General features: G+C 46.4%; 1 protein-coding gene and 1 long non-coding RNA gene across 2 annotated transcripts; both read left to right on the forward strand.

The window, feature by feature from the left end:
* Positions 1 to 4108: 4108 nt before the first annotated feature.
* LOC140723362 (zinc finger protein RFP-like) lies at positions 4109 to 6501 on the forward strand. Its single transcript, XM_073037943.1, has 3 exons — positions 4109 to 4219; positions 5199 to 5705; positions 6379 to 6501. The coding sequence occupies exons 1-3, from the start codon at positions 4160 to 4162 to the stop codon at positions 6499 to 6501; spliced, it is 690 nt and encodes a 229-aa protein (XP_072894044.1). The 5' UTR covers positions 4109 to 4159.
* A 535-nt stretch (positions 6502 to 7036) lies between these two features.
* LOC140723351 (uncharacterized) lies at positions 7037 to 9152 on the forward strand. Its single transcript, XR_012097870.1, has 3 exons — positions 7037 to 7118; positions 8931 to 8953; positions 9041 to 9152. It is a non-coding gene; the product is annotated as an uncharacterized lncRNA (long non-coding RNA).
* Positions 9153 to 13883: the final 4731 nt, after the last annotated feature.

A 13883-nucleotide genomic window follows, 5' to 3' on the forward strand; every position in this document is an offset into this window, starting at 1 on the left:
AGATGCAATATCACTGGCTCTCCACTCAGCCTTAGATCACCTGGACAATAGCAATACACAAGTCAGGCTGCTGATTACAGCTCAGCGTTCAGCACAATCAGACCCTCAATTGTAATCAACAAGCTCCAAAACCTGGGCCTCTGTACCTCCTTCAGCAACTGGATCCTCACCAGGAGACCACAGTCTGTGTGGATCAGAAATAACATTTCCTCCTTGCTGACAATCAACACTGGTACACCTCAACGATGCGTGCTCAGCCCACTGCTCTACTCTCTCTGCACCACGTCTGTGTGTCTAGGCTCATCTATAAACTTGCCGATGACACAACTACTGTTGGTGGAATTTCATATGGTGACGAGGAGGAGTACAGGAGTGAGATAGATCAGCAAGTTGAGTGGTGTCACAGCAACAACCTTGCACTCAGCATCATGAAGTCAACGGAATTGATTGTGGATTCGGGAAGGGGAAGTCGTGGGAACACACACCAGTCCTCATTGTGGGATCAGAAGTGAAAAGGGTGAGCAGATTCCATTTCCTGCCTGTCAACATCTATGAGGAACTATCCTGGGCCCAACATAGTGATGCAGTTACAATGAAGGCACAACATCGGCTATATTTCATTTGGAGATTGAGGGGAATCGGTCTGTCACTAAAGACACTTGCAAATTTCTACAGATGTACTGTGGAGAGCATTCTAACTGGTTGCATCACTGCCTGGTGTGGAAAGGCCACTGCACAGGATCGGAAAATGCTGCAGAAAGTTGTAAACTCAGCCAGCTCCTTCATGGGCACTGGACTCCACAGCATTCAGGACACATTCAAAAGATGATGCCCCAAAAAGGTGGCATCCATCATTAAGGACCCCATCACCCAGGACATGCCTTCGTCTCATTGCTACCGTCAAGGAGGATGTACAGGACCCTGGAGACACACTCACCGGTTCAGGAGCAGCTTCTTCCCCTCTATCAGATTTCTGAATAGACAATGAACCCATGAACACCCCCTCAGTATTTTCCTTCTCTTTTTGCACTACATTTTAAATAGAATGGCACATACTAATTGTAATCTGTAGTTTGTATTATTAAATATTGCAATGTACTGCAGACACAAAGGAAAAAACTTCACCACATGTGCCGGTGATATTAAACCTGATTCTGATACACAAACACACACAGCTGGGCTCAGACATACAACACTCCCACATTCCTCCCTTTGTGACACCCTGCTTGCTCCGTGGCCCCCGTTATGAAGCTCAAACTGTTGCAACACCCTGCCCTTTAAATTCATGGCTGAGGCTGTGTTGTGTCTGTTCACTGTTTGAGTTTGATATTAAATGAAGAGCATTGAATGGGAAGGAAGGTTTGAATAGAAGAATAAAGATCTCCTCTGAAGGTATATGGAGTCCTGGTGAGAGCGTACATGGAACACTGTGCACAGGTCTGGTCTCCCTCCCGGAGTCAGCCTGTGGGTGAAGGGAATGAAGAGAATGTTTCAGACATTAATTTGGTAGGGGGGTGGTGAGGTAGTGTCCTCAGTGAGATTACACTAACTGGGCCTGTCTCAAAATTTGGACAAATAACAGATGGTCTGACTGAGACAGACAGTCTCACAGGGTACTGACAGGATGGGGGCAGCAATGGCGTTTTTCCTCACTGGGTGTTGAATAAGGGGTCACAGACTCAGAATCCGATGTCAGCTCACAGGACTTAGATGAGGAGTGCGGAGAACCTTTGTATTATTTTTCCCCACAAGTTTTCTAAATTCAAAAGGCATATTGAAGGGCTGAGCGAAGATCGGAACGTTGCAGGAAAGTGTCGCTGAGGTCAAAGATCTGCAATGATCGGAGGAAATGCGGAACTGCCACAAGGGACCGAATGGCCACGCTTACTCCTGTCTACCCTTGCGCCTTGTTCTGCCTTGGCCTTCAGCCTGTCCGATTGCAGCGTAGAGCCATCGGCAACCACTGCGGGCCAGATCCGGGCTCCCAGTAGCGCCAACAGGTCCGGGAGGTAACTCCCGACAACAGGCCACGATCCTCGGCAGGGAAAGACCGGGCACCCTTCGTGCAGCTGAAACTTCTCACGGAATCTCCGCCAGTTTCTTCATCTCTGCCATAGAAGGATTCACCCGGCCTGTGTTGCAGCCTTTACTCGAAATTTAGCTCCCAATCTCCGGTCTCTCCCGGGTCCACCCGCTCTCAGTTCCAAACCTCGGACCGCTCCGAACGTTCAGCATCCCTCCAACTGACACTCCTCAGCCAATAGAAGCACGACTCTTCCAGCTCTGCCGCTGATTGGCTGTGAGTGTATCTGAGAACGGGCTGCTACTGGTAGCTGGAGATGTCAGTCACAGTTTGTGACAGAATCAAAGCAAGTTCCCCGAGGCTCAAAGTTCAAAGTAAATTTTATTATCAGGGTGCAGATAAGTCACCACATACAACCCGAGAAGCATTTTGCTGCGGAAATGGGGAGAAAATCTGCAGGATAGTAACTATAACTGGATCAGTGTAAGATCATCCAAAGTGCAGACGACAACAAACTGTGCAAATGCAAATATAAATTAATAGCAATAAATAAGGAGTACATGAAATAACCGCAGGGGCTGCCGACGGATCTCCGGAGTGTACCGCTCCCCTGTACATTCTGATAGGCTGAAGACCAGGGGCAGAACAAGGCACAAAGGTGGTTTAGAAAAAATGAAGCAGGCTATTCGGTCCCTTGCTTCTGTTCTGCCCTTCGCTCGGAACATAACACTATAAGACCATAAGACATAGGGGCAGAAGTAGGCCATATGGCTATTCGAGTCTGCTCCGCCATTCAATCACAGCTGATCCTTTTTTCTCTCCTCAACCCCAGTTCTGGCCTTCTCCCCGTAACCTTTGATGTCATGTCCAATGAAGAACCTACCAATCTCTGCCTTAAATACACCCAACGAGGTAGCCTCCACACCTGCATGTGGCAACAAATTCCACAAATTCACCACTCTTTGTCTGAGGACATTTCTCCGATTCTCAGTTTTGAAAGGGCGTCCCTCTATCCTGCGGCTGTGCCCTCTTGTCCGAGACTCTCACACCATGGGAAACATCCTTTCCACATCTACTCCGTCTATTGGTAAATATTCAAAAGGTTTCAATCAGATTTCCCGCACGATTTTGAATACAACCGGGTACAGACCCAGAGCCATCAAACGTCCCTTTCATACCTGGAATCATCCTTGTGAAATTCATCTGAACCCTCTCCATGTCGGACCTTTGACCTCAAAACCACTTTCCTGCAATGTCCCCAACAGAGCAGAGCCCCAGAATATGTCTATTAAATTTAGAAACCCTGTGGAGGAAATTCCAAAGATTCGCTGCACTGGTGAGGAAATTTCTCCTCATCTCAGTCCTGCTGAGGTGAACTGTGATATTCGGTCAGTGAACCCTGGTTCCACAGCCCAGCCAGGGGGAAACATCATTCCTGCCCCGACCCTGTCAATATCCTGTGAGATTGTGCCTGTACCTTTAACTTCTCTAATTCTGAGACAGGCCCAATGCGATCAGATTCAGTCAAACCACCTCCGATTTCACTCATTTTGTTACGATGATTGGTTGTGGGAGCTTCTCAATGGACGGTAAGTGAGTGTAGTCATCCTGTGTTGTTCCCGAGCCTAATGGTTGAGGGGTAGTAACTGTTCCTGAACCTGGTGTGCGGGACCTGAGGTTCTTGTACCTTCTCCCTGATTGCAACAGCGAGAAAAGAGCCTGGCCTGGGTGGTGAGCATCTCTGATGATGGATGCTGCTCTACTCCGACAGTGTTTCATGCCGATGTGCTCAGTGGTTGGTTGGGCTCCAACCGGAGTGCACTGGGATGAATATAATAGATTGTGTCGGTTCATCAGGAGGGCGATGAACTACTTCAATCATCGTGCCAAACCGTAACTGGCTGGGGGAGAGGGCCCCTCCCAGTCTGATCCTTGCTGCATGCCCGGAGATCACTCCCACAGCGCGCTGTCCCGAGATTACTGCAGTGGAGACGAGAGGGCCCCTCCCAGTCTGATCCTTGCTGCATGCCCGGAGATCACTCCCACAGCGCGCTGCCCCGAGATTTACTGCAGTGGAGACGAGACGGTCACTCGCCTCTTTGCGGACTGTGGGCTGGCGAAGATCTGTGGAGAAAGATGCAAGGGCCTGTGCCACAGCAGCTTCGTAACAGAAGGCTCACTGATCCTCGGGTAAAGGTATTGCACGGTTTATCCCTGTGAATATTTCATAGCAAATAATGTTTATTTTGATTTTAAAAAAACATCAACGTCTGGGCTCTGTCCAGAATTGTGGAAACTGGCCTTTCACTGGAGCTGGGACAGACATGGGTAAAGTCAGAAAGTTTCTTCAGGACTTCACCGACCAAAATAATGTTTCCCACCCTGTGACGTGGAATGTCCAGTCCTGTACTTCCCCCTGCAGCCACGGCATCTGTCTTGTCACGGCACAATTTTTAAGTTTTAAATAGTTACTTAATCCCTGTTTTACACCCCAGTCTGACTGTCTTTACACCGAGAGAGAATTTTTTTTTTAAACAAACCGAGCTGCTGGAGGAACTCAACGGGTCAGGCAGTATCTGAGGGAAATGGCGATTGAGATTTCGGTTTGAGACAGTCTAGCTGAAGGATCTCGACCTGAAAGTCGATTTTACATTTCTCTTCACAGATGCTCCCTGACCCGCTCAGTCCCTCGAGTTTGTTACTCGAGATTCCAGCATCTGCAGTCTCTTGTGCCTCTCTGTTCAGAACTTGTCCCTTTCAGTCATGCCTCAGACTGAACCAGGCTCTTCTCTCCGGCTTCATTTCTTTCTGCTTCTTCTTTAGCCCATCACACTTACCGGGACACAGGCCGCCAACAGCAGCTCGTCAGATTCCCCTGTCCAGAGCGAGGGCTGATCGGTCCTGTCGCCTCTGCTTTCACCACACAGGGGAAGGTCCTTCGGATCGCAGCGATGGGACCTTTGCAGATTCAGCGAATGTTTCTGTCACACTGGGTTTTTACGGGACGGAGTTGTTAGCCCGATTCCCAACCCTCCTCCTTTTGCAGCCGGGCTTGGGCAGTCCATGGCCGAGTTTTCATTTCTGTTCCGACCTGCTTAATCTGTTTCTGATCCCTCCCTGATATAGATACCGCAATCGTTTCCCACAGACATCAACATAATGTTCATTCCCTGAGTCTGCAGCGCGTGTAGTGGACAATCGCGGTACTGCAGGGGATCAGCAACTCCCCGAACGTAAAAGGATTCTGAATCAGGAAGTGCTGGGAGACAACATGGCTTCGAAAGGACCGGCCGAGAGTTTGAGCGAGGAGGCAATTTGTCCCATCTGCCTGGATTTCTTCATCGATCCGGTTATACTGGAGTGTGGGCACAACTACTGTCGCTCTTGTATCACACGGTGTTGGGAAAGGGAGGAGAGAAACTCCTGCCCGGAATGTAGAGAGGTGTTTGCTGACCGCACCCTCAGGGTGAATCGGGCCTTAGCAAATATGACACAAAAAGTTCGGAATCTAAACCTGAACCCGAAAGGGAAGGGAAGTGAACTTCACTGCGGGGAACATGAGGAAGAACTGAAGCTGTTTTGTGAAACGGACAAGACACTGATCTGTCTGGTCTGTAGAGATGCGCAGGAACACAGAGAACACCGCTTCATGCCGATTAAAGAAGCCGTTAAAATCTACAAGGTAAGACTAAAGTTAATTTGATACTTAACACATTTCCTTTGTCCTACGTACCATCACCCCGCAACTTCCGCCATCTCCAACGGGATTCTACCAGCAAACGCATCTCTCCCTCCAACAGCCCAGACCCAGCCCCTCCCCGCAACTCTCCGCTCTCTATACGGATTGCTCTCCACGTACTGCATCGCCCTGATCCACTCGCTCCTCCCCACTGATCTCCCTCCTGGCACCGACACCTGCAAGCTGGACAAGTGCTACACCTGACTCCTAACCTCCTCCCTCGTCACCATTCAGGGCCGCAAACAGCCCAGTTCCTCCCGTTTCTTCCATGGTCGATTGTCTTCTCGTATTAGATTTCTTCTTCTCCAGCCCTTTATTTCTTCCATCTGTCCCTCTGAGCTTCTCACTTCATCACCCTCCCCCACGTTCCCCCTCACGTTGACTCACCCGTCAACTGTCAGCTGATTCTCATCCAACCTTTTTATTCTGGTTTCTGTCCCATTCCTTCCCAGTCCTAATGAAGGGTCTCATCCCGAAACACCGACTGTTTATTTCCCCTGAATAGATGCTGCCTGACTCATTGAGATCTTACGGCATTTTGTGAGATCATCGGGTTTAATCACCTGTTTCTTTTGATGCACCTTTGTTTCTATTTCCTTCACTCTCTGACTTCCAGGATCAGCTAAACTCTTCCTTAGACTCTCTCACAAAAAAGAAATCAGACTTCCAGGAAAAGGAGCAGCAACAGAAAGAGAAGATTTCCGGAGTTCGGGTGAGGCTTCCTGAGCACAATTTCTGATATTACTGTCGAGTTTTGCTCCATTTAATGCAGAATAGCGTGTATCACAGCTCCAGTGACATGGGTTCGATCCTGACCTCTGGTGCTGTCTGTGTGGAGTTTGCACGCTCTCCCTGTGACCACGAGAGATTCCGACACACCTCAAGGACATGCTGGATGAATGGCAAATTACCGTTAACACTGTAAAGGTGGGGGAGGGTGTGCGTGAATCAGATGGGAGTTTATGGGTCAATAAGTGAGAATAGGTTTCAGGAAGATGTGAGTGAATAGTGTTGACGGGAATGCACTCAGAAGTAGCATGGACTCTAATAGACCGAACTGAACGACAAAAGGTAACAGAACACAGCAATGAAGTATATTAATCTTCACCTTTCCTTCAACAGGAACAGTCACACAGCCTTCAGTCCCACATCACATCCCAGTTTGCTGAACTGCGCCGGATTATCACTGAGAAAGAGCAGAGCTTACTCAGGGATCTCAGGGAAGAAGAGGAGAGGATTCTAAATCCAATGGAAAAAAATCTTCGGGAGTTTCAAGAGAATATAAGGTTTATTCAGGAGGAAATCTCAAAGTTAAAGGAACAGATGGATCAAAAAGACAGTGTGATATTTCTCAAGGTGAGGGATTATATTTCAATTTGTTTCTGTCATAGGGCACTAAATGAACAGTGGTATATTCGAAATAAACACAGCACAGAGGCCGATTCTAACAAATCAATTGCCGCTGCTGGCGACCTCACACAAGTTGTTATATTTGCATGATGCGCCCTCCCATCACTCCAATAATTACATTTCAAAATGTCCAAGATACGCTTTCAGTCCTTCATTAGTAAAATACAATCTGGAAGCGATGAAACTTCAGGGTAATTCATTGTAAAGTAAGCTGCAACACAGCGGTCAAGAACAGAGTGACATCCGCCCGTCCCCAGCTCAAAACTGCCCAGAACAAAGTACAGATACGTAACTTATTCCCTTCGCTTTTACCACGTCCCCACTCACCAGACTGGTTATCGTAATAAACACATAACACAGAATACAATGCAGACAGAAAACAGACGTGTTGCTCCTACACACAGCATTTACAAATGGCAGTAAACTGTTTCTCACCAGACAATTGATGCATCTATTCAGGGTTGTTGTTGTCCCATAATAATAAGATTATTAAGGGATTGGACATGCTGGAGGCAGGAAGCATGTTCCCACTGATGGGTGAGTCCAGAACTAAAGGCCACAGTTTAAGAATAAGGGGTAGGCCATTTAGAACAGTGATGCGGAAAAACGTTTTCACCCAGAGAGTGGTGGATTTGTGGAATGCTCAGCCCCAGAAGGCAGTAGAGGCCAGGTCTCTGGATGCTTTCAAGATAGAGTTAGATAGAGCTCTTTTAGATGGCGGGGTCAAGGGATATGGCGAGAGGGCAGGAACGGGGTGCTGATTGTGTATGATCAGCAATGATCACAATGAATGGCGGTGCTGGCTAGAAGGGCCGAATTGCCTACTCCTGCACCTATTGTCTATTGTCCCAAAACTGGACTTCCACAACTTCTGTACATCCCAGGACAGAATGCAAATTTCTCTGAAATTATTTACTCTGATCATAACACAGAGCTGCTGACTGTGACCTTAATTCTACATTAAATACCCTCTAAAACTCTCATTAACTCTCATTTCCAGTCACAGGCTGTGAGTATGTCTGATGCGGTTGGTGTGAGGGTCTCTTTGTCAATCAGTGAGAACAAAGAAATTGACCCACACATCAGACTTATCTTCTGTATCCGGTTTCCATCAGATTAGGGAAACTATTACTGTCTCTTTACTTTTACAGATAACATTCAAATGAACGTTCAGTCGTTCAAAACATAACCAGGCCATTTGGCCCATTTTCTCCTCTCAATTTCCCTGCTTCACAATCCTCCTGCCACTTGCTCACCACAACCAGCAACAGTTCCCCGAGATCTCTGGTCCCTCACGTGTTTATCCAGCCTCCCCATTACATTCAGTCTCTGCTGTTCCATTTCATCCACTCCTGTGGCACTGAGTTCCACATCCTCCTCGCTAAATATCTTGTGGAATTTGTTAAAATCTATCTGGAATTACACCTCCCCACAAGTCTCCCCATAAATAGAGGTACTTCCTCCACCCCCACACAATCACATGCATCACTGATCTTAAATTCCTCCATCCTATCACCCTGACGTCATATCCAGATGATAATGCACAGCCTGTCCTGTCTTCCCTGTAAGTTTCATCCTCTCAGTAATGGTCTGACATTCAGAAACTTTCCTTATAAGTTACCCTGTGGTTCTGTATTGTCCGTGTGCGTGAGTGACTGTGGGATTGGGAATTTTCAACACATTGTAATGATTTGGATGAAATTCAGGATATGGACAGTAAGTCGAAGTCTAATCGGATTTGTGTTTTATTTATTTCAGGAGGAAGCTCGTCGGAACAGGAGGTAGGACATACTCTTTACTGAATCCCTTAATGGATTTGTAAAATAGTTCGGAATAGCAATTTATAACCAGCAGTTTAATATTTACAGGATTAATGATGATATCCAGGAATTGTCAGTGACAAATGAGACCCTACCGGTTGAAAAATTCGATCACCCCTATTTGTTGAACACTGTGCTGAGAGAAACGCTTGATGCTATTAATCGAGGTAACACTTACAAAGATTCATTTCTCCTTCTTTATGAAGCTCAATTTAGTTCCAATTTGAGGCAAAGATTGTCTGTAATACTGGGCTGAAGGGGAACTGAAGTTTATTTCACATCAACCCCACCGACTGGGAGACATCACTGTCACATGGTCAACTGGAGATGTCAGACCCCTGGACACGCCAGTACAGGGTCACAATACAACCAATACACGGGACTGTCAAATGACCACGGTGTTCCAATCCCAAGCAAATGCACTAACACACCAGGACATGAGTTTGGATCTACCAGAGGAGCTGGGAATTTAATACTGACGATAATATTGCAGGGAATAAAAATGAGTATCAGTGAGGTGACAGGGATTGTCAGGAAAATACACAAGTCCTTCATGTGCCCTGTGAGTGCAGACTCTGACTGACACAGGTCTTCCCCCTTCCGGATCAGCATCTCTCACTGTTGTTAGAGGCAGAAGAGGGGAGTGGTCGTGATCGGGGACTGAATCGTCAGGGGAACAGACAGGAGAATCTATTGATGTGAACGGGACACCCGAATGGTATGTTGCCTCCTGGGTGCCAGGGTCAAGGATGCCTCGAATCGTGTCCGCAGCATTTTAGAGAGGGAGGGAAAAGAGCCAGATATCTTGGTAAATTTGTGACAATGACATTGGAAGTAAAAACAAAGAGATCCTGAAAATAGAATTGGGAGAGCTTGGTAGAAAGTTCAGAAGCAGCATCCCCAGGGTTGTAATTTCTGGATTGCTGCCTGTGCCACGTGCTGGTGAGGGTAGAAACAGGATAATTTGGCAGATAAACATGGCTGAGAAGATGGTGCTGGGGACAGGGATTCAGGTTCTTGGATCATCGGGATCTCATCTGGTGGAGGAACGACCTGCTCAAAAGGGATGGGTCGCACCTCAACCCGAGGGAGAACAATATTCTCACAGAGAGGTTTGATAGAGCTGTTGGGGAGGGTCAATTGATGGTAAAATGCAAAGATAGCGTGCAGTCAGACTGACTGGCAGTTAGGGCGGACAGATGCGAGATGCGAGGACAAAATTGCAGCCAGCAGGGTGAATATCAGTGCATTAGGGATGCAGAATTAAAAAGGGTAGCAGATACAGTCCACAAAGTGTTATATCTCAATGCATAGAGTATGAGAAATAAGGTGGATGGTCTTGTTGCTCGATTACAGATTGTCAGGTATGATGTTGTGGCCATCACGGAATCGTGGCTGAAGGATGGTTGTAGTTGGGAGCTGAATGTTCAAGGTTACACAATGTATCGGTGGTATAGGAAGGTCGGGTGAGGGGGTGTCTCGGCTCTGCTGGTAAATCAGCAGCAAGATGTGACATAGGATTGGAAGATGTTGAATCTTGTGGGTTGAGGTAAGGAACTGCAAATGTAAAAATGACACTGACACCAGTCATATACAGGCCTCCCAATAGTCAGTGGGATGTGGCCCACAGATTACAACTGGAAATAGAAAAGGCTGATGAAAAGGACAATGTTATGATAACAGTGCAGGGCAATTGGGAAAATCAGGTTGGTAATGGATCTCAAGAGAGTGAGTTTGTTGAATACAATGTGATGGCTTTCTAGAGCAGTTTGTCGTTGAGCCTACTCGGGGAACAGCTCTACTGGATTGGGTGTTATGTATTGAACCAGAGGTGAGTAGTTAAAAGAACCCTTAGGAAGCAGTGCTCACAACATGACTGAGTTCAACTTGAAATTTGATAAGGAGAAAGTAAAGCCTGACATTGTAGTACTTCAGAGAATTAAAATAAATTACAGTGGTCTGAGAGAGGTGTTGGCCAAAGTAAATTGGAAGGAGATGCTGGCAGGGATAAGAGCAGAGCAGAAATGTTGTCAGTTTCAGGGAAAATGAGGAAGGTGAAGGATAGATGTATTCCAAAAATAAATAAATACTCAAATGGCAAAATAGTAAATCCGTGGCTGACAAGGGAAGACAAGTTAATGTAAAGGCAAAAGAGAGGGCATACAACAAAACAAAAATTAGTCGGAAGACAAAGGATTGGGAAGCTTTTAAATATCTACAGAGAGGAACTGAAAGACTGATTGGGATGAAAAAAATAAACAAGAAATTGATTTGAATTGAATTGACTTTATTACTTACATCCTTCATATACATGAGGATTAAAAACCTTTACGTTACATCTCCGTCCAAAAGTGCAATGTGCAATTTATAGTAATTTATGATGAAGAATATGTACAACAGGCTGGTTAATATAACATAGAAATACAGTTGTGTCCACATGAGTTAATCAGTCTGATGGCCTGGTTGAAGAAGCTGTCCCGGAGCCTATTGTTGCTGGCATTTAATCTGTGGTTTAGAATAGCATTCAATCCAAGAGCAGGGATGTGATGCTGAGGCTTTATAAGGCACTGGTGAAGCCTCACCTTGAGTATTGTGAACGGGTTTGGGCTCCTCATCTAAGAAAAGATGTGCTGGCATTGCAGGAGATTCCTTTCATAAGGATGATTCCAGGAATGAAAGGGTTATCATACGAGGAACGTTTGATAGCTCAGTGTCTGTACTCGCTGGAATTTAGAAAGATGAGGGGGGATCTCATTGAAACCTTTCGAATGTTGAAAGTCCTAGACAGAGTAGATGTGGAAACGATGTTTCCCATGGTGGTGGAGTTTAGGACAAGAGGGCACAGCCTCAAGATAGGGGGGTCTATTTAAAACAGATGCGGGGAAATTTGAGACAGCGGCTGGTGAATTTGTGGAGCTTTTTGTGTGTATTTAAGGCAGAGCTTGATAGGTTCTAGATTGGATACAGCATCAATGGTTACGGGGAGAAGAGCAGGGAGTGGGGCTGAGGAGGGAAAAAAGGATCAGCCATGATTGAATGGCGGAGCAGACTTGATAGGCAAATGGCCTAATTCTGCTCCTATGTCTTATGGTTATCAGACCACTACATTGAAGCATTGAGAGAATGAGCTCGGACACACCAACAAGCATTGACATGGGTCAAGATTTCATCTCTGGAGACGCACACACAGCATAACCGGCCTGGCAAAGCTCCTTCACACACATACACAGGAAGGACTGGCAGATTGTAGTCAGAGCCTCAGCAATGTACGTTGTTATTTCCCTCAGTAACCTGGAAACCAATCTCTTCAGAGACAGTCATTTATTCATTTAAACAACTCAATCACTTGTGACACATTGTCAACACACACCAGACATGTGATGACACACTGTAACATACAAATTATTCAATGTGCACACTCTCCATCAATGTGTACACACACACACACACACACACACACACACACACACACACACACACACACACACACACACACACACACACACACACACACACACACAGAGAGAGGAAGGATTGGCAGATTGTAGTCAGAGCCTCAGCAATGTACGTTGTTATTTCCCTCAGTAACCTGGAAACCAGTCTCTTCAGAGACAGTCATTTATTCGTTTAAACAACTCAACACACCACACATGTGATGACACACTGTAACATACAAATTCTTCAATGTGCACACTCTCCTTCAATATGTATACCCACCACACGGATATTTACCACAATCAACACACACACACACACACACACACACACACACACACACACACACACACACACACACACACACACACACACACACACACACACACACACACACACACGGATATACTATCAGAGAGTGACACACGGCCACAGAAATAGGCACAAATTTCCATTTAGGATTGAAATCTGCCGTCCTTACCCAGTCTGTCTGTTCTGTGGCACTGAGCTGCCCTCTGACGTGACGTCACATCAACACTTCACAGACAGACTCCGGGGTGAGATTCCTCAGGAGGATGATCTGGGAGAGTTTGATGGATGTTGAACCAACGGCCCACTTCATCAATCTGCAAGACTAAGATTTCTTCTTGAGCAATGCCCATTTGTGTGTGTTTGCCCCCTCCCCATCCCTCTAACCATTTCCCATCTGTGTACCTGCCCAAATGTATTTTAAAATATTTTATTTTTACCTGTTTCTACTGCGTCTGAGGGCAAATTCCATTCACCAACCTCCCTCTCTATGAGAATGTTACCTGATAGACCACTCAGAAAAATTTCCCGTCTCAGTTTCAATCCGAGGCCTCTGGTTCTGTACTCCCATTTCATGGAAAAAGAAACGTTATTTAAGCTCCTTATGAATTATTTACCTTGATAAAGGGTCATACCTGAACATCCTACACTACAGCTGAATAGCCCAAGCTTATCCACTCTCTGCTTTTAACCCAAGCCCCCAGTCCTGGTAACATCCTCCTGAAGCCTCTTGTCCAGTGTAATGACATCCTCCCCATATTCGGGAACCGGAAATGCAGACAATGCTCCAAGTGTGGTCTATCATCGACATCAAAGGCCTTGCTGAATTTCATGTGGACAGTGAGGAATAGGCTGATGAATACAGGACTGAAGGTGTTTTTTAAGATTGAGACAAGAAGGGCGGTGTGGGAGCTAAATTCTGAAGGAAGGCAGTTTTTTAAAAAAAACTTCGCGTACAAGAAGGGCGAGACTGCGCAGGACAGCGCGGAAAGTTTAAAAAGATGACCACCCTATACAGCGGGCAGCGGAGTGGGTGGCAGCAGAGTGTAGGGCTTTGGCTCAACGGGCTTAGGTGGTAACGGGAAGAGGCGAGAGCGAGGCACCGACTCTTTTTCTCCCCTTGGCAAATCGGCCCGGACGGACGGGG

The sequence above is a fragment of the Hemitrygon akajei genome, unplaced genomic scaffold (genome assembly GCF_048418815.1).
Source record: "Hemitrygon akajei unplaced genomic scaffold, sHemAka1.3 Scf000110, whole genome shotgun sequence".
Taxonomy (NCBI): Eukaryota; Metazoa; Chordata; class Chondrichthyes; order Myliobatiformes; family Dasyatidae; genus Hemitrygon; species Hemitrygon akajei.

Excerpts from the sequence above, each read along its gene's own strand:
- LOC140723362 (XM_073037943.1), top strand. The coding sequence starts at position 4,160 with ATGCAAGGGCCTGTGCCACAGCAGCTTCGTAACAGAAGGCTCACTGAT. Across the intron at positions 4,220-5,198 it reads TCACTGATCCTCGGGTAAAG|TCTGCAGCGCGTGTAGTGGA; the intron begins GTATTGCACGGT and ends TCATTCCCTGAG. Across the intron at positions 5,706-6,378 it reads AAGCCGTTAAAATCTACAAG|GATCAGCTAAACTCTTCCTT; the intron begins GTAAGACTAAAG and ends TCTGACTTCCAG.